This window comes from Canis lupus, chromosome 1, assembly GCF_011100685.1.
Source record: "Canis lupus familiaris isolate Mischka breed German Shepherd chromosome 1, alternate assembly UU_Cfam_GSD_1.0, whole genome shotgun sequence".
Lineage (NCBI taxonomy): Eukaryota > Metazoa > Chordata > Mammalia > Carnivora > Canidae > Canis > Canis lupus.
The window spans coordinates 29,756,797-29,778,266 of NC_049222.1; the positions used below are offsets into that span (position 1 = coordinate 29,756,797).

A 21,470-nucleotide genomic window follows, 5' to 3' on the forward strand; every position below is an offset into this window, starting at 1 on the left:
TAGCTAAGTCACCAAAAACTGGTCTAATCTTAGCTACAGTCCCATAATTCTTGTGTGAATTACCTGGGACTAATGTCAGTTTATCCTTGGGATAAAACTAATTTCTCAGCTAAGATTAGCTAAGATTAGCTCTATACAATGTATTGTAATCCCACAAACCAAATGAAAAGAAAGAAGAAAAATTATTTGCTTTAAAATTAAACTTTGTAATGTAACTCTAATTCTAACTCAGAATAAGCTCTTTAATGCATAGCAGAGTAACCAATATATAGGTGGTTGAGTGTTTGTTTGGGTGTGTATACATATGCTATATTTGTAATGGCTTCTGCTTTCAACCTTGATCATTTTTTAAATATCTCTGTTTTATTTTTAATAAGAAGGTTAAATACTCAAGGAGAAGCAGTATCAGCTGATCACTGTGTGGGTTTGTATCTAGTAGGAGCAGAGAATATCTCAAAAAGAAACAGCCTGCCCAATGTCTGTCTCTCTATCCTTCTAACTCTTTGGAGCCTTTGTGTATCAACTGTTTTTTTTTTTTTTTTTCTGGAGATCATATGCCAGAAAATAATTATCAGTGACTTAATACTGCTCTGTGCTACCAATAGGTTCTGATTTTTAATCAGATATTTGAGTACGAAGCTGAGAACATGGGGAGGCAGTGCCATGAAGCATCATATTTCCCAACCCTTCAAAAGTGAGGAACACTTTTAACAAAAAGTTCCAACGGTCTTTTCATATCTAAAACCTGTCATTCTCTACATTTATATGACACATGCACGTGAAGAATAGTTAGCATCTTGTAAGAAAATTAAAATAGACAATGTATTATAATATCACAGATGGAAGATATTACCAAAACATAGCTCCATAGAACTAACTGATAAGAAACTAGGATATTCCAGTTTGTGGCAACTTGAAGTTTGGAGATATAAAACACAAGTTATGTTAGATATTATAGTCCAGACATATGTCCCAATGTTTAATCTATATAAATCTTTATCTTTGACAACATCGATTTTGGCTTTAAAAAATTATTTATTTATTTATTTATTTATTTATTTATTTATTTATTTATTTAGAGATCATGCACAGGTGAACGTGTGTGGTGGAGAGGAGTAGAGAGGAAGGGAGAGTGAAGAAGGAAAAGAATTTCAAGCTGACTCCACATTGAGGACAGAGCGTGATGGGAGGGAGGGGGTGCTGCATCTCAAGAGTCAGAGACCATGACCTGAGCTCAAACCAAGAGTGGGTTGTTTAATGGACTGAATCACTCAGGTGCCCTTCTGCTTATCTTTAATGTAAGTATATGATTTACAGAATTCTCAAAATGCCTAAAACATACTCAAAACAGTTTTAAGAAATAACCTGGAAAAAAATGGATTACTCATTTCAAGTTAATGTAACTTAATTTCCTTGGTCATTGTTATTAGGAGGAACTAAAGCAATTTTGCTATTCTGAAATGAACTATGCTCTGGAATGTGCTGTCAATTGTTAATGTTCATTGGTTTAACAGACATCTTGATTCATGTTTATATTTGTTTAAATGATCCTCCAGAAATGCTCTGCTAATTATCAAAATAGGTTAAAGAAAATGAATAGTGAGCAATAACATTAAAACATTAAACATTTTTTCTCATGTCATTCTATTTTTTGAAAAGAAAATGTATTTCATTGCAAATGTTATGAAATGCATGCACATGCAACTCCTCTGCAAGTCTACATTATGGGTAAATCACATGTATCACCACAATTTGGGTAGCTACCCTCCAAATAGCCCTTGATAATCCCCTCCTCCTGGCATTCACAGCCTGTAAATCCCCTTCCACATTGTATCTGGGTTAGTCTCTGTGTTTTAATAGTTTGCTTTTATCTTTATTAAACAAAAATTAAAAACCCAGTGAAAAGACTGGAAATTTATTAGCCTTTTAGTAGCAAGCGAAGATTGCAGCGACATCTTTTTGGATTTTTTTAAAGATAATGCTTAGTTAAGCTCACTGTACATTGACAAGGATTCAGAGTAGTGAACACCTTTAATAGAAATACACTTTAAAACGGATATTGTGGTTTGGGACACTATTTCTGGGGAAGGAATATTCCAGCTTTTAGTCCTGCAGAGCCTTTGTTTGATTGACATTATTTATCTGAATACATAAGTGGAAAATATATCAGTTTGGGATCATTCCCTTGTCATTAAATCAAAATATTATCTAGGAGCTGCTGTACCATGACAAAGGAGGTCACATTCTAGTATCAGCCCATCTCTGTCACCCCAGAGATGGTCTGCTAATTTCTGAACCCTTTTTAATCAGAGCAAATTAAGCCATGTAATCTTCTTTCATCACCCTTATCTCTCTGCTTGTATTTCGGAAATGGATATTTATCAATTTGAGATGAGGGATTGATAGTAATTTATTTATCTGTATCATTTGTAATATTTGTCAATTATGGAATTTTAATGATCTACCTTTGATCAATGGAAATAGATGCTTTTTGCTGTGGTTAGGTTTGACCTTTCTGCAAAGAAGCCTTCTAAGGACTGGGTTTGTTCTGGTTTCAGTAGGACATGAGAAGTCTTTTGGCATGATTAAAAGTTATATTGATAGTGAGATCTATTCATGACAGACTAAGAAATTTTATTTTAAAAGTAGATACTGAATGTGAATAAAAGCCAATTTGCATAAGACTTTAAAAATATAATACATATCGTGAAAAACCTTTACATGTTATATTTAACTGAAGCAAGGCAAATGGCTAGTATATAATGAAAACAGTAACTAACATTTATTGAAGCTTTGCCATGTGGCTGACACAATTCTATGTGCCTTATACAATCAAATCATACACATTCTCATAACAGCTGTATGGAAAGAACCTCCATTATCATCTCCATTATACAGATGCAGAAACTGAGGCACAGAGAAGTTGTACAAGTTCACACAGCTAGTAAGTGGAGGAGTTGTGTTCAGAACCCACACTCTTAACCTCCTCACTCATCTGCTACCCTTGCAAACTTGCAGATAATCCTTATCTGAATTTCAACAAAAGAAGACTTATGAGAAAATACATATTATCCCAGATATTCATATATAAAATCATTTAAATATTAATAAATATTAGATATTGATGTAGTCAGTACATTTCTTTAGATCCCACTACAATCTGTAGTAGGAAACTCTTTTTCCTTTTCCTCTCAGAGTATTTTATTTCAGCCCATATCCGAGCCTGGAGAATGCAAGTAGGAACTCTATTTCTACTTTGCCAATCCCCAGACAGTGTATGGTGACTAGAAAAACAGGGATTCCTAGAAGGCTATGTTTGAATCGATTTTGGTATCTTTTTAGTTGCTGAGTACATGCCCTCTACCAATTTGAAATCACAGTAAAATTTAAAGATGTAGGAATAATACATTTTGCCTTGGCCTTTAGCTCTTTGTCTCCTATAGAGAATACACTACAGTCAATCCCATTTATATTGATGAGAAACATCAGTTCAAGAGGCATCTTATTTATCCATTCAACTAATATTTGTTAGGCGCTATTATGAGTTGAATTGTGTCCTCCCAAAGAAGATATATTGAAGTCCTAATACCTAGTACCTCAAAGTGTTTCCTTATTTGGAAATAGAGTTGTAGACGTAAGTAGTTAAAATCATAGTGGAGTAAAGAGACTCCTAATCCAGTATGACTGGTTGTCCTTTTAAGAAGATGGCCATATGAAGATACAGTGACACAAAGAGAATGCTATTTGAAAATGAGGGCATGGATTCCCTACAAGCCAAGGAATCATGTGGGACTACCAGAGGTTGGAAGAAGCAAGGAGGAGCCTCCTCTAAAGGCTTCAGAGGAAGCACAGCCTTGACAACACCTTGATTTTGTACTTCTAGTACAAGAAAATAAAGAACTATAAGAAGATAAACTTCTGTTGTTTTAATCCAGTCAACCTGTGGTCCTTCATGAGGGCAGCCTCAGGAAATGAATGTAGATGCTGCTATGTAGATATCTGGTGGTGAATACAGACTGGGTTCCTGCCTTTCTGGAGTTCCCATACTAGCAGGGAGAGGGACACTATTAACAAGTAAATAAATAAATAAATAATAAATAAATAAATACTTATAAATTTGATGATTAAGCTATGAAAGGCAGTATAAGGTTGGGTCTGGGTCACAGAACCTACTCAGGTGGAGTCTTAGGAGTTGGCTTCAGGTGGGAGGGCAGTATTCCAGGCAAAACCCCCTTGGATGGAAAAAAATCTCATCCAAAAAGGCAGTTCCTTGAAATTGTCAAAAGACAAGAGTGTTTGGAGAAAAAAAAAGTGAGGAAAAGGAGAGTGGTCAAGAACAAATTGAAGAAGTACATAGAGCTGGAGTCCTCATCTCTATAAGCCCTGGGAAGGAATATGGATTCCATTTGAAATTCAGTGGGAAAGTATTGAAGCCTTTTTTTTTTTTTTGACGCCTTTTAAATAAGGGACGCCATGGGCCTATTTATATTTCAAATAGATTAAATCACTACTGAGAGGAGAAATGATTGGAAGGAGGCAGGAATCGAACTGGAGAGACCACTAAGACCATAATTACAGTAGTCCTAGTGAGGAAGGATGGGCTTGCCACCAACCCCCACCCTCCCCATGCTGGCTATGGATATGGAGATGGGTGGGCAGCTCAAAACTCTTTTTCAAAGTAGAAACAACAGGACTTCCTGATGAAGTGGAGCTGCAAGAGTCTCATCAGCAACAGAATTACCATGTTGTGAAAGCTTAAGTTAACAAATTAGGATTTATCAAGGAATATTTGCCCTTTTTTTTTCTGTCTTGATGATGCAAAGGAGTGCTAAAAAATAGAATTCACACTTTTTTTTTTTAAGAAGGAGAAATAGCACACCTAAACAAAAACAATTGATAACTAGTATTTTCTTGTTGTTTTTAAATCTTTGTGAAGTTTTTAGGCATTATGTTTGTTTCAGGTTTGGAAAACATAAAGGAAGACACTCCTGAGTAAACATTTAAATTGAGATAAGTCATTTTTCTAACCTGCCAGTACTGATAAGATAATTTATCCAACACTGAAGTGAAAATATGTCACACCCACATCAATGTCAGGAGTCATGGGCCAACTTATGAGTAACAAAGGCATTTTTGTTCACATAGGTTTATGGCCTCTAAGTACAGCTCTGATTCTCTGATAGTCCATCCATTTCACATCCTAAATCACAAAGCTGTTGGACTGGCACACAGAGTTTTATTTCTGGGGGTTCTGTAGCATTACAACTTTGGAATGGAACACAAGGTTCTTCAAGGTCGGGCCTGACCTTTCCTTTTGCACTTCTGCCAAATGCACTTTGTTCACCAGCCACACCAAATTACCTGCAATATCCTAACTTGCTCCACTGTTCTGCGCCTTTATGGTTCTGGTGTCCTCCTCTTAGAGCATCTTTTGGAACTAAAAGACCCCTCATTCCTCCATGTGTGCATCCATTTAATAAATATTGGCTTATACTATTTTAATGACATGACAATACTGTGAAGTTATGTAGAGAATGCATGATCTCCACTGAAGTGAGGGAGGCATTCTTGATGATATTCATCTGGGTATGAGGCTGCTCTTTGAAGAGAAAATGGAACTCAGCAGACCTCAAAAAGGGGTGGGACTTCTGGGCTCCTTTTGAGCTTCCCTGACCAGGTATGGACTTTGAGCAATACTTAATGGTGCCCCTTGAATTGTGGTTATTTAGCATGGCCTCTGCCTTATCAAAGCTACAAAAGGTCAGCAAGGATGAGTCTACTTAATGAACTTCCAAGTAATGATTGATGAGCTATATCTGTAAGTCACATCATTCAGATTTGTTTCTGCTCTCAGTGTTTATTTTCTGTTTGTAACATTTTGGCCTTTGGGAAAGTTTTCTAGCCCAGCCTCATTTATGTTACACACCATAAGGAGAAAGTCCTGTCTCTGTTCCTTGGGTCCTTCTAGTAGGATGACCATAGATAAATGACATTTAAAAGGGATAAATCTATGACAACTTCATTGGTGGAATATTATAAAATGTGGCTACTACATTTATTCCAAGAGTTATCTTTTATAAATACAGATCTCTAGGTATAGCAAAAACAGTATGCAACATTTTCCTGGTGGCCTCAAAGCTGACATTACATCTTCTAAGAATGTTGAAATTTTAATTATATGCCTGATGGTAAAAGGCATTTCTATTTCATTATACTATGGGAAAAGCTCATGCATAAATTAGTGCCTGATGTACACCCATACAAAGTGGTGAGGTTTTCAAAGTGAACTCATGAAGGGTCAGGGTAATCAGTCTCGTGGTTACCCAAATCTCTGTCTTTGGGTGCTGAGGTAATTTGACTTTCTTATTATGGTTGTATGTTCATCCACCAGTGAGGAAAACAACCAGATTGTAAGAGGCTCAACAGTCAAATGTGTCCACCTCCGATGAATTCCCTTTTGGGGCCATTCAGGTTTCTCAAGTTCATGACTAACCAGGGAACCCTGGCATAGAGGAACCCCTGCCCAACCTTGCCCAGAGAAAGTCTCCAGTCTCCGTGGCCCCGTCTGCTCTTTTGAAGCTCAAGCAGAGTTAAGGTATCACCAGGTTCTGAGCTGTTTGACATGTCTCAGAGTCTTTTATCCCCAGCATCTGGCAAATAAATGCTTTTGAAGAGAACTAACCAGGGACTGGTGGGGCTCACATAAACCATGGAGGAGTGCAGGACCCAGATTCACATGAGGACTGAATGGGGGTGGAACTACCTGATCTGCCAAATCTTGGTATCTTGAAACCACTTTGGTCAACTCACACTGTACACAGGGGATTAACACAGTCCAAAGAGACTCCACAGATGCTTTTTAATGAAGGAACAGTAGTCCATGCATGGCAAGTGGTTGCTACATACTGCAAGTGTCTTTTGAAAGAGGAAAATACCTTAATACACTTGTATCAGTTCTTTATTGTGGGGAGTGAAGTTAAAAGAGTTAACAAAAAGCACAAGAAGGTGATCAACCAATTTCTGAAACCATGAGTTATAAGTTACTTATCTTAACCACTCCCAAATGAGAACCAAACGGTATTGCTGCCTTTAGACAGATTATCTCAGGTCTTGTTCTGACTTCATCATGCTGAAAGGAAAAGCAGATTTTCTTTTGTCTTAAGTTGTAAATTAGTTCTCCTGAAAAATATTAACTCCTCTTTCTCCTCTTCTTTCTAATTATATATCCGGCAAGGGCCCTTAAAAACTAATCATCTAAAAACAGCACTTAAAATCTGATTCAGAAACTGTTTACCTAAGAAAAGATACACAGCTGTGTTTTATATAGGAGAGAGCATGGTTTAGCGTGAACATTAGTTCCTGCACACTCGATTGTCTTCCCTGAACCACCATCTCCACAGTTACTTCTCTACTTTTTCTTTGCCCACTCACTCTGCTATATGTGGGTGCTGTCTCTATGTTCTCTCTAATAATACTGCACATTACATGGCACTGCCACCTGCCCTCTTTCACTGTCTTCTAGTAATTGTTTAGGTGAGTAGGTCAGAGAGAAGTTCTAAGAACAAGAGTTCCAGAGCCATACTGGAGGCCACTCTCTACCACTTAACGAGCCATGCACCCTCAAGGAAGTTATTTAACCTCTGCACCTCTATTTCCTCTTTGTAAAATAAAATAATACTATGGGCTTCATAGGACTGATGGGATGATTAAGTAAGATCTCTACACAGATCTCCTAGAATAGTGCCTGGCACAAAGAAAGAGCTCAATCATTATTCGCTCAATGTTGTCCTCCATGGTTACTATTCTCTCTTTACAGGTAACTAGATAGAGCCCAGGAGAAGCTGCATGACTTGGCTGTAGTTATTCAGCTATTTGGAGGATACTTGACTGAGGCCAAGTGTTCTGACTATAACAGGGCTCCTATTATTATAGGATACTTACCTACTGCCTTTAGGAAATGCTCCTAAGAGCACTGTTGAGGGAAGAAGAGATTGTATGATCATTATCAATTTTGCATGTTATAAATGATTGCTTCTAAGGAGAGAGAGAAGAAATTCAATGAGGAAAACCCAAGTATTTCTTCTTCATTGAAGCTTTTCCTGGTCAGAACTGTACACAGTCACATCATTCATTCAACATAGTTACTGAGCACATATTGTGCACTAGAAATACAAACTGATAGGCACCAGCGTGCAGCAGAAGACAGAAACACATAAAAGGCCGTGCTCTCATGGAATGAGCATATATTTGAATTTGGGACACAATCCATCAGTATATGCTTTCCCTGCCAGAAATGTGAACATTTATGTGGATGAGTGATGCATGAGTCATACAGAAAAAGCAGTGTTATTTCTTCATAGCCACACCTCAATAAATACATTTATGTGCTTAAACATGTTTTTGGTTATTGCTGTTGGTACCTGATAGCAAGCAAACCTTAAAGCTGAGACTACTTTTTAAAAGAAACATTTTGAAGTTTACCCATAGCAGAGTATGCATCTTCCATGAAGCTCCCAGGGGAGGGTTTATAATTATTCCTATAGTACTGCTCAGCTCATGGCTTTTGGGGCACACTTTCTTTCAGGTATAACTGGTTTCAGAGGTAGCTTATAAACATGCAAAAAATTCCATCTCACTTTTTTTATAGTCATACCTTGTTTTTGTCCAATTGTAACCTGATTTTCCAGCCTGATTACCCAAGTTTGTTGGAAACAGCTTGGAATGCTTTTGAAAATTAAATAATACCTCCAAGGTAAAGGTTTGCCACTTGATGGGCTATTCTGACCAACATGTGAGCTCTACTTGGAACTTGGAAAAAAGGAGTTTAAGAAATATATTGTGGTAAGGTTTTTGTGCATCACCTTCCAAAGGGCCTATTTTAAAGACACCATTATTAACTTGTCTATGTCAACCTTGCTGTTAGAAAACCAGTTGTACTACCTTATATCATCTCTTATACAAATGTCTTCCTTTCCCTTTTACAAATTAGCCCTTTCAGGACAGGAACTTGATTTTCTCCACATTTTGTGATCTCTAAAGTACCTTGATTTGTAATAATGAACATCATAGTAACTATGGAAAAACAGATTTGAGTGTGGGTTGGTGGCCTCTACTACTTGATATCTTGCCTTAGAAATGAAAAGATGAAAGCAAGAAGAGAGTCAAGGGCAACCCATTTGGGACCTCTACAGTATTGAAAAGAATAGTGTTGGGAATTCCAAGTTCAATCAGCAGGTATTGATTAAATACCATCTATTTTTCAAATCATATTCACAACTAGTACTTCTTTTTATCCTTACAGAAGCAAAGTCATTCTTTCGTTAATATCTCTATCACTTGAAATTTTCAGAGGGAAAATCAACAAGATAAAATTGTAAGAAAATAATTAATAGAAAAAGTTAAGAGAGTTTTAAAAATAATTATTTAGTGGAAAGTAACTTGGAAGTAAATACTTAGTGGTGATTTGGAAGTATTAATAGTATTTGCTTCTGTTCACTGTTGACTGGAATTCTGAGGTAAATGAAGTTGATGGTGTGATCACCAGTTGCCATCTTAGATTTTCCAATTGAACAAGACCAAGACAAGTGTACAGTAGCCATCAAAAAAACAAAACTGTCAGAGGGGCACCTGGGTGGCTCAGTGGTTGAACATCTGCCTTTGGCTCAGGTCATGATCATGGGGTCCTGGGATCGAGTCCCACATCAGGCTCCTGCAGGGAGCCTGCTTCTCCCTCTGCCTACGTCTTTGCCTTTCTCTGTGTGTCTCACATGAATAAATAAATAAAATCTTAAAAAAAAAACCCAACACTGTCAGAAAGGTAAAATTTTTTTTTGCAATAGGCTATCTCTTCTCTATAGTGACAAGTGATGTTTTTGAGGGTTGCTGGGGCTAAGATCAGGCCTCTTTTGGGTTGAATTATGCCTGGATGAAGTTGCATAACTATATGCAATAGAATGAACAGAAGTCCTCTACACTACATAGGCCACACTGAAGATCAGCTCTTTTAGATCCTTAACTGCCACAAAGATGTAAAAAACCACTGGTCAAGAGAAAAACAGAGCGACAATGAAGAGGCCACCCATAAAGAAGAGTCACAGGCACTGCTGCGTGGACAGCCTTGGAACTTCTTCAGGAATAACTGAGAGAATGGATCAATTAAGACATTCCCTTTGCTCTTGCTCATTAAAGCCAACAGAGCCTTCAAAGGACTGTTTGATTAAGGAAGTAGGAAATAGCACCTAGGACACTAGCCTGATCTTGCAAAACCACAGCTATAACAATTGTGCCTTTTGATAACTGTTTGTGGTCTGATCTGGTATTGCAAAGAGCCACAGACCACAGTGACCTGAGCCTGCCAATGGCCATCAAGTCAGGCTGTCCTATAGTTACAGAGCTCCTTACTCCTGCCCACGTTTTGTTTGTTGATTTGTAGGCTTAAAAGAAAGAACTTCAGGTGTGAAAAGGAATATTAACTACCTGGTAATTTATAGATAGAATATTCTATGTGGAAAGGAATATTAACTACCTGGTAATTTATAGATAGAAGCTAACCCCTGATTTAGCTTCACAGGTATACCTTGGAGACATTGCAGGTTCAGTTTCAGGCCACGGCACTAAAGTGAGTATCACAATAAAGTGAGTCAAATGAATTTTTTGGTTTCCCAGTGAATATAAAAGTTATATTTATACCATACAGTTGTCTATGAAGTGTGCAATTGCATCATGTCTAAGAAAACAATGTTTATAGTTTAATGAAAACAATACTTGATTGCTTAAAAATGCTAACCATCATCTGAGCTTTCAGCAGGTCATACTCACTGATCACAGACCACAGATAGCCATAACAAATATCTATCTATCTATCTATCTATCTATCTATCTATCTATCTATCATCTATCATCTATCTACCAGCAAATCTTGTAAGCCCTAGTTTAAAGGGCCCCTTTATGGGAAGCCCCACTTGCCTTCTAAATTTAATTGGTTATCTTGTTCTGTGCTTCTAAAGAAGCATGATTTTCTCAATTCTGGCATTTATACTTTAACATAATAATCACCTGTGTGAGACTAAATGTTATGTGACAAAAGAGACCTTGTTTTCTTGTTCACCTTGATGCCTACAACTATTCCTGATATATATGAATGAATGACACTGAATGAATGAAAAGTGCTCAAATCACATTATGTCAAGGTATATGTTAACTTCTGAACACCCAAAATAGATGCATGGGGTGCTAGGGTAATTCTTCTTCCTTAAATCTGGTCACTTGGAATACCTTATTCCCCTAAAGTTATTTGCTCCTGAGTTGCATGTGATAATTTATTTCACACTTAGAAATTATGAGCTAATTTTTAAAATAACAAAGTAGAGCACTTTGCAGCAAATATATTTTAATCTAAAATGGAGAAGGAGGACTGGCTTGGAATTAGACGGATAGTTAGCCTTAAGTATGAAAACGGTCCTTGTTGGAGCAAGAGTGACGATTTTGCAGTGAAAGTGTACCTCAGAGAAGCCGAGGCAGGAGGTAGAGGTCTGAGGAGAGGGAGCCCCTCTGCTGAAGAATTTTAAACTGCACTGGCTTTATTACACACCATGGATGACTCTTCACCTGCTTTTTTTTGCTGAGCTAGAATTGACCTATAACATCATATTAGTTTTAGGCTTACAAAATAATAATTCCATATTTGAATATATTACCAAATGGTGGCTCTCTCTTATCTCTCTTCATGTTATGGAAAGTACAAGAGAAGACCTCATCTCCGCCCTCAACATTCTTAGGAGAGACGTTCAGTCATGACACTTCTGCATTCTTTGGCAATAGACATAGACTATAAACATGCTGAGGATGAGAAAGCCACCGCATGGGGCTGAAAAGGGAGCTTTTCTCCACTTTGCAAGCCAAGGCCACGGATCCTGCCCTACATTCAAGACTGTGAGTGAGGGTAGGTGTTATGAATTCAGTTGTGCCTCCCGAAAAAAGTATGTTGAAATCCTAACCCCTGGTACCTTATAAAGTAACCTTAATTAGGTACACAGTCCTTAGAGAGGTAATCAGTTAAAAAGAGGTCATTAGGTTGGGTCCTAATCCAATACGATTGGTATCTTATAAAAGGGGGAAATTTAGGGGACACCTGGGGGGCTCAGTTGGTTAAGCATCTGCCTTTGGCTCAGGTCATGATCCCAGGGTCCTGAGATCCAGCCCTACATTGGGCTCTCTGCTCAGCAGGAAACCTCTTCTCCTTTTCTGCTCCTCCCCCTGCTCGTGCTCTGTCTTTCTCTGTCCAATGAATAAATAAAATATTTAAAAGGGAAGAGGGATTTGGACACAAAGACAGACATCCACAGAGGAAAGATTGTGTGAAGACACAGGGAGAGCACCATGTGAAGGCAGAGAATTGGAATGATGATCAACAAGCTAAGGGATGGCGAAGATGGCCAGCAACCACCAGAATCTAGGAGAGAGGCATGGAACGGATGCTCCCTCAGAGACCTCAGAAGGCGTCAACCCTGCAAATATCTTGATTCCAGGCTTCTAGCTTCCAGAACCATGAGATAATAAATTATGGTATTTTAAGCTACCTGTGTTGTGGTACTTTGTTACAGCGGCCTCAGAAGACTAATACAGGACGTATTTTTTGCTTGCTTGTATCTATCCTCAAAAATGAACAGTGTTTACTGAGGAGAACGGTGAATGCTTTAAGGGCTGCCGAGTCTCCAGAAAGTAAAGATAAGGGGATTGATGAAAGCAGGAAAATATCTGCAAAGTTAAGGAGGAGGAAATTCAAATGGGGGAAATAATGTAAACAAATGCATTAACTAGGACAACGCAGTTGCCAAAACACCTCATATGACCAAAACACAAATGCAACCATATGGGATGGAACTTTGAGGAAGCTGAATGAAAAGCATACATGTTGAGAATCAGGAAGTAGAAGGACAACTTACTGACGCGTCTGTACAGGACAAAAGGATGCCAGGTCTCTGGGACTAGAGGTAGAGCTGGCATTTGCAAAAGCAGCGCATGAAGGGATTGAGATAGCCGTATGGAAGCCATTTTGTGGCTCAACATGCAATGTGCTGACCACCACAGTCAGAAATCAATATTTGGCTATATTTGGCTATATTCTAAAATATTTGGCTATATTCTAAAAGCTTCAACCTAGAGTTGAAGAGATACCCAGTAAACATTTTTATTTTCAGAAAAGAGTATCTTTGGTTAAATTAAAGACCACCATCACAGACCCAAGCTTTGATAAAACATTATGCTGTATTTCCATCTTCTAGCCTTCGAGAAGCAGACAGAAAACTAACCTCCACAAAGTGAACTTGTCTTAATATGAAAGCCTGAGTATAGAAGAGGGTTCAGAGTCCGTGTCTCTGAGGAGAGGACAACAAAGAAAAGGAGGGCAGTTTTCAGGCTTCCAGAACCCTATGTTCACCAAGAACCTGATGCTGAATCATTCAAGGACAAACATACCAGGCGCAGTGCTTAAAATGTTAGTAAACCGGCCATCTCATCATGATCGGCAGGGAGGCAGCCTGGGACCTTGCCGACAAACACACAGATGTTAGAAAGATCAAGACAGGCCGACGTGGCACATCTGGGAAGGTGCTTAGCTAAGAGGAGAGAAGACACAGAATGCTCCATGCAGTTATCGGCACAGCTTGTTCTGCTTGGCTTCAGCAGTATAGAGTGAGGTGAAGATCCAAGAGATTAAGACCTTCGTTCATTATATGGAAGACCATTTTAATAGCTGGAAGTTTGCCAAGACGGGACATCCTGCTTTGGGTGTCAGACAGTGAATGTCCCATGGTGACAGGTAATCAAATAGCAGGTAGGTAATAATCTGGAAATGTGCTCCAAAGGAGATTCATAGGAGAAGCAGTTGGATGGGACTTTCATGTCCTGTCAACTCCAGGTTTCTATATACACAGGAATTCTGAAAACTAAAATAGAGGATGTATTTAATTTTAATGTCTTCAGCCAGTAATTTTTTTCCTAAAGTTTTCTTATTCTCCAATTTTATAAGTAATTGACGTACTTTGGAATTGTTTAGAATGGTTTAATTCACTTTTCTGGCATCAGCTTTTGTGTTAAATAGTCGTAAATATGGACCAAGAAAAATCAGAATGCTTTCAAAATATCATAATCCTAGCATAAGTGTAATGTTAGTAAGATGGATAAAATGATTTTATTCATTAAAACGTATGCTACATTAAGCTGTAGCTGATTCTAAGGTGTCTTTTTCTTTTAATCATCATGGAGATAAATGTGTCAATGATACTTGGTAAAACTGTACAGTGAGGAAAATGATGCAAATAGAAAATCATTTTAAACACATCATGCATGAAATTAAAGGTGGTTTTAAGCAAAAAATCACAAATTTACTGAGTAATATTTTGTGAAAAGTACTATGCATGAGCACTAACAAAGGCAACACACAGATATGCAGTTTTATTTATTTAAAATATTATAGGGGCCTCTGGGTGGCTCAATCAGTTAAGCATCTGACTCTTGATTTTGGCTCAGGTTATGATCTCAGGGACGTGGAATCGAGCCCCATGTCAGAGTCCCACGTCGTGCTCAGCACAGAGTCAGCTTGTTTTTCTCCCTCTCTTCCTCTCTCCACTCCTGCTCTCTCTCAAATGAATTCAAAAATATTTTTAAAAAGGGATCCCTGGGTGGCGCAGCGGTTTGGCGCCTGCCTTTGGCCCGAGGCGCGATCCTGGAGACCCGGGATCGAATCCCACGTCGGGCTCCCGGTGCATGGAGCCTGCCTCTCCCTCTGCCTGTGTCTCTGCGCCTCTCTCTCTCTCTCTGTGACTATCATAAATAAATAAAAATTTAAAAAAAATATTTTTAAAAAGTACTACAAAAATGTTTTACGTTGAACTGCTTATCCTAACATATTTAAAACACTAATAATTCCATCTGCCTAGTCCCTTGACCAAAGTTTATGCTTAAATGAGAAATATGTGTCCTACGTATGGCTCTACCAGCCAGAGCTGTACAAAAAGGTACACTCAGAGAACTAGGGTACCTCCTCAGCCCTTCCACATTGTTCCTAATCCATGCCACCTCACCGAGGTAACAAATCCCCTTAGTTGTTCTTTTGAGAGTGCATACTGTCTTTCCTGGGTTTGTCCTATAGGAAGTTTAATAAATAGTTACAGGCAGTAGGTACACATACATTCTGAAGATATGAAGCTGGTGATACTCTAGCCACACGCTTGGATCTGGGATACATGATGTTCCCTAGACAGGTTGGGGATGCACCTCTAGCTGATAAACGTGGAAGCCATGCAAATGTACAAGAAATAGTTTTATGTCTGCTCCAAAGTAATAGTAACTATACAGTGAAAATCCATGTAGAAACCACCTTCACCAAGTGATCAAGGTTAACATCACCACAAAGAAGACATATTGATATCATAAATCCTTTGCTATGATGCCCTGAGAAAGACAATATAATTTGCTCAAAAGGAATAACCTCACTTTAATCATGAAGAAACATCAAATGAACCCAAATTGAGGGATATTCTAAGAAGAGATGACACTCCAAAGTGCCATGAAAGCAAAAACAGGCTGAGGGACTGTCATAGATTGGAGAAGATGAAGGAGACAGGACAGGTAAATGTAAAGTGGGATCCTGGAACAGAAAAAGAGCCTTAGTGGAAAAACGGTTGAAATCTGAGCAAGGTCTATAGTTTAGTGAATATATCACACCAATGTTAGTGTCCTGGTTTAGAACACCATACAATGCTTATGTAAGATGTTAAACGGGAGAAACCAGCTAAGGGATTTATGGATAGCCTACTGGTTCTGAAACTTTTCTGTAAGTCTCAAATTATTTCAAAATTAAAAGTTAAAAAAATAATGAAGGGAATTTAATTAGTCCACTGGAATCATCTGTGTGTACAAATAACTTCTCAGTGAAAGAGAATATCCAAATGCTGCTATGTTGATATTAAAGAAGAGACACTTCAACAAATACCATCACTGTGTTAATTATAGTAAATTAGTTCTAATAAGCATAGATATAGTAGTAATATTTGGCTATATTCTAAAAGCTCCAAAACTAAAGCTAGGTTCATTTATTCCTAAACATAAACTCCATATTCTTGTCTTTCTTTGAGGATTGTGGGCAGATCTTCCTGAGGGAGGCATATTGGAGGTAAGATGCCAAGTCTGAGCAGGAGTTAGAGTTAGCTGGGGCTGGAGTGGGTAGGAGCACTCTAGCAGAGGGAACTACAAGTATGAAGTCTCTGAGATGAAAAAATGGTTTGGCTTGCTCTAGGAACTGGAAAAAGGCCAGTAGATAAGGAAGTAAGTGGTGTGAGGTAAGGCTGAGAGATGGAGGAGTGGTCCACAAAAAACCTTGTAGGTGAGTTCAGAATTATTCTATAGCAATGAATACTTCTCGAGGGCTTGAGGAGAGGAGATACATGACTTTGGGAAGTCATCTTCTCTGCTCTCTCTTATTGGCTCCGGAAGCTTGTTTATAGAATGCTGACCGTAGTTCCTTATCTTCACTGAAGAATAAGCATGGAATGGGCCCACAGGGCAGAATATGACATGTGACAGGGATAAACTTGCTGGCAAAACTTCTGTCTCTGGAGAGTTTAGAGTGAAAGTGAATGGATATGGGTGTCATGCCTGCCTTGAGGGAACACCACAGATGTTCTGAATTCTGTTAAAAGATTATCTGAATTTAAATATCAATATTTTCCTAGAATGTTGATGCTACGTTGACATTTTTTTCTTTCTCTTTGAATGTTTGGTTTATACAGCCTGATCTATTGACAGCCTGGCAGCGTCATCTAACCCTTCGAAAGCCCACATTGCTTAGCGGATATTGTGGCTACTCCATCAGGATAGAAATCACTCTCTATTCGGGGGTAAGTATGATATCCAGGTAGCTTCCAACCTGATTTTTCCAGCAGTCCTTAGGGTGCCTGAAGACCCAGAAGAGAAATAAATGCCTTAAGAAGAGCTAAGAAGGGGCATTTGGGTGCTCAGTGGTTGAGCATCGGCCTTTGGCTCAGGGTGTGACCCTGGAATCCCGGGATCAAGTTCTGCATCTGCTCCCCACAGGGAGCCTGCTTCTCCCTCTGCCTGTGTCTCTGTGCCTCTCGTGAATAAATTAATAAAATCTTAAAAAAAAAAAAAAAGGAAGAGCTAAGTAAGTACCTGGATCTTATGGATCAGAAAAGAATTTCTTCTGGGTTCCCCCCCCCAAAAAAATTTTGCTTTAACACCAAGAATATTACTACTTTCTAATGCCAGCCCCCCAACGCAATTTTGGAGCAAGCCTTATTTCTCTCTTTGATTAAATATAGAAACAAGCAAATTCGTATCTGCTAGTTGAAAGCTCAATATTTGTATAAGCCAGGAATAGTCTCTTCTTATACAGTATATGTAGAAACAACTATAAAACAATATAAAATCATAAAATAATATAACATAATATTATAAATATGTTTATAAATACTAAATAAAATAAAATAACTATAAGTCTTGATAAATTTAGGATTTAGAAGAGAAACATTTTGAGGGTATTTCTATTGTTCAAAAATCTCTCCAACATCAATATGCAAACCTCTTTTGTGACTGTATTGAACTTATTATTACTGTATTTTTATTGAAGTGTAGTTGACATGCAATGTTACATTAGTTTCAGGTATACAACATAGTGATCCCACCAACCTGTAATTAGGCCATGCTTACATGTATAGCTACTATCACTATACAAAGCTATGATAATACTAATGACTATATTCCCTGTGCTGTACCTTTTATTCCTGTGACTTATTCATTCCATAACTGGAAGCTGTATCTCCCACTCCCCTTCACCTATTTTGCCCATTTTCCACCTCCCTTCCCTCTAGCAACCATCAGTTTGATCTCACTGTTTCTGCTTTTTGTTTATTCATTTGTTTTGTTTTTTAGATTCCACGCATAAGTGAAATCATATGTTATTTGTCTTTTTTCTGCCTGACTTATTTCACTTAGCATAATATTCTCTAGGTCTACCTATGTTGTTGCAAATGGCAAGATCCCATTCTTTTCTATGGCTGAGTAATATTCCTGTATGTGAAGTGTGCATGCGTGTATGTGTATCACATCTTCTTTATTCATTCATCTATCATGGACATTGGAGTTGCTTCCATAATAACTGTATTGAACTTAAACTCTGTATGGAACTTTTTCTTGGACTATTAAGAATACTGGAAAAAAAAAAGAATACTGCACTTTGGAGGACAACTTTCTTTCTGCATTCACTGTTGATCAGCTCTGGGTTAAAAGGCATAAAAGCCTGAACCACCTACAAAGTACAGTATTTGGGAAGCTTTGCTGGTTTTAATTTAAAAAAAAATCCCAGATATCTTGCTTTTTAAAAATCTTAAATCTTTTTCTCATATACTAGAAATGCAGAAGGAAAAAACAGAAATCAGGTTAACAAATCATCCTGGCTTACTGGATTCCATTCGGTAGAATTTAAACTTAAAAACACAGCAAAACAGATTTCAGTTACCTTGTGTCATAAATCAGGTAAAAGTCTTGTTACTTCCGAAAAAGCCAAAGAGCACATATCTGTACAGGGTCGTAACTGCAAAGGGAAAACTATGACGTGCTCCAGAGAACGCTGCTCTTTCCGGGCTGACCCTGCGGGTGGGGTCCGGTGTTCGGAGCGCGGCGGGCAGGCGGGCGCGGGCCTGGTCCCGGCTCAGGCGGCAGCCGGGGCGGGCGCGGGCGCGGGCGCTGCGCGCGGGCACTGCCGCCGGCCGCAGGCTCCACTCGGAGCCGCCACTGCCACACTCGCTCCCCCTCTGCGCCCCACTCCCCCGCAATGGAAAGTGTGAGACCCTCAGCCCTGCACACTTGACCAGGGAGCCGAGGCGCGCGGTCTCCCGGGGCTCCCAGCGCCACCCCCGCGCCTCCCGCTCCGCCGAGCGAACCCGAAACCCGCGCGCGGAGCGCCCCGGGGCGCGGGGGGCAGTCGGCGGCCCGGCCCGGGAGCGTCCCCGCCCGCACCTGGCGGCCCGGCCGCCACCCTCCTACCTGCGCGTCCCGACGGCGCCGCCGCGAGCAGCAGCAGCAGCAGCAGCAGCAGCAGCCGCAGGGCCTGGCGCCCGGGCGCCGGGACCCCTCGGTGGGTCCCCGGCGCCGGGGGTGGGCGGGCCCACATGGGCGGCGGGCCCGGGTCACATCCCCGCCGCCCAGGCAGCGACGCGATTCCTGGTCCCCAGCCCCGCGGCTCGACCGGCGGTCAGACCTGCCCTGGGGAGACGGGAGCCGCTGAGCCCACGGGAAAGGGCGTCTGGGATTGGGGCAGAACCGGAGAGTCACTCCTCTAAACTTTGTAATGTCAGAGTTCGGTGCCGGAAGGAGATGGGTATTTATGTCTCAACGTCCTGCCAGGCACTCTGCCATGCACTGCATTGGAGTTCACGCAATCCTCCCCGGCGGCAGCCAGGGATCATCCCATTGTGCGTTACCCCCATCCTGAGAAGGGGGACTCAGGAAGTCAGGGTATCTGCTTGGATGAAGCCCCCCCCCCCCCCCCCCCCCAGCTTGTGCGCAGGGGCCTGAGGATTTCCACCCAGGCTCGCTTCCAGGTCCCAGGCTCTTCAGAACGCGATGGCGGTGGTGGAAATGAAGAAATGTGCTCAAGTAGTTACAATGGTATAAAGAAAACCTGACAACCAGTCTCGGCTCTGGTCCTTGAGAGGGAGATGTAAAGGTTGGGCACAGCCTTAAAATAGAGAAATAAACCATTCACCTCGCACGTGTTCCCTCTTTCCCTCACAGATAACCTGAGTGTGCAAAAACAGATCCCTACACTTGCATCAACGACTTTCATCTTCAACAAAAGAACCTAGAGTAATTGAAAAGAAAGAAGTCTTTTTGCTGGGAAGGGAGGGAGGGGAAGGGTTGGATTTTTAGAGTCCCTGAACTATGCTACTTCCTTCTCCCCAGAAAGACTTGGAAACAGAATAAATCCAGCTCCCGTCCCCCTTTGGCTGGGACTCAGCCTTGGGACTCAGGACCTAGGCCTCTAGAAACAGGTGTTTGTCAGCCAGGTCTTTAGGTTCCACCAGTTGGGGGCACTGGAGGAATGCTGGTAGCCGGACGAGAAGCGAGGGGACTGGGCTTCCTATTTGCTGCCCTCCTTAGCGATGTCCCACAGTGTCTCCTCACCCTGGTAGGAGCAGCTGGTTCCATTCTTCCAGAATCAGCTTCATTGTGCCCCCTCAGAGACACCAGCAATGGGCTGGCCATGCCCATTCTCAGAGGCGAGTTCCAGCTTCCTGGGTTCCTCTGCCAGGATGTAACCCCCACTTCTTCCCTTGTTCCTTCAGCCCTGGAGGCTGAGAGTTGCTTTCTGTAGTTAGTTACTTCCACGGCCCTTTTACATTGTTAGTTCTCCAACATCTGTTTCATCAATTCTACATAGGAAATTCTTTCTGTTAAAATAACTGGTATGATTTCTCTTTTCCCAGCTGGGGCCTTTCAGATTCAGTAAGGTTTAGGAAGGACTGAACATTTTAGGAAGCACTCTATCTTAGCAGCGCATCATCAGCATTGTGGTGAGTTGCTGTTGTTCTTACTGACCGTAAATTATACTAGTAAGTCTTCATCCTTATCATGTTAAGTCTAGTGAGTTAAATTTGACATATAGTTGCTGCAAAAGTATTTGGGGCCATTTTTGGTATCTAAACTTCAAGGCTTATGTGTGCTTCTGTTCAAATAGGAACCATTTGTGGACCTAAAGGGGCTAAAGCAGACAGGCACATAGCTCGCCCTCCCTCATACTCTACCCTTCTTAAGTGCATGTTCCCCTTTGCACTTGTCAGATGGCAGGTCAGAATTTCACTGGTCTCATACATGTTCAACAGATTCATCACTCTGTCCTCAATAGATGCCTGTGGTTCTCATAGGATGAGCGTGACCTAAAAAATTGCTACATGTTCAGTTGATGTTTCCCATGCATTAAATTAAAGAGTGGAGTCATGACTTCTTTTGTTTTTACCTGTGCCCTGGAACTCACCTTAGGGAGTTTCCTTTGTACCTTCAAATTCTACTGTCTCACCCACCCTGTGAACTTCAACAAGAGGCAGTCTGGTTCCCTCCCAGTCAAAATAAATCCTAGTATATCCTTCAGGAGATTTTTGAAATGACTCAACACATTCAAACTGATATATTCTTCTATCATAAAGATTGCAACTTTTCTTTCTTTTTTTTTCCCCCCAAGATTGGTGCTTTATTTATTTATTTACTTTGCTAGTTTTAAATTTTAATTCCAGTATAGGTAATATACAGTGTTATATTATTTCAAGGTGTACAATACAGTGATTCAATAATTCTATGCACTACTCGGTGATCATCATAATAAGTGTACTCTTAATCTCCATTGTCTATGTCATCCATCCCCCCACCCACTTCCCCTCTGGTGACCACCAGTTTGT

The 21,470-nt window shown here is 40.2% G+C and overlaps 1 protein-coding gene across 3 annotated transcripts in view; it reads right to left on the bottom strand.

The window, feature by feature from the left end:
* Positions 1-19,371, bottom strand: part of IL20RA (interleukin 20 receptor subunit alpha) — a 39,309-nt gene extending 19,938 nt beyond the window's left edge. Inside the window, exon 1 of one of the 3 annotated variants that reach the window (XM_038526127.1) lies at positions 19,063-19,371. In XM_038526127.1, coding sequence (XP_038382055.1) covers positions 19,063-19,189 — 127 coding nt within the window. In that variant the 5' untranslated portion in view covers positions 19,190-19,371. Of the gene's footprint in view, positions 1-18,535; positions 18,679-19,062 lie in introns of those variants that run through there. The other 2 variants (XM_038526128.1, XM_038526129.1) reach the window with 2 other exon arrangements.
* Between the last annotated feature and the right edge of the window lie 2,099 nt (positions 19,372-21,470).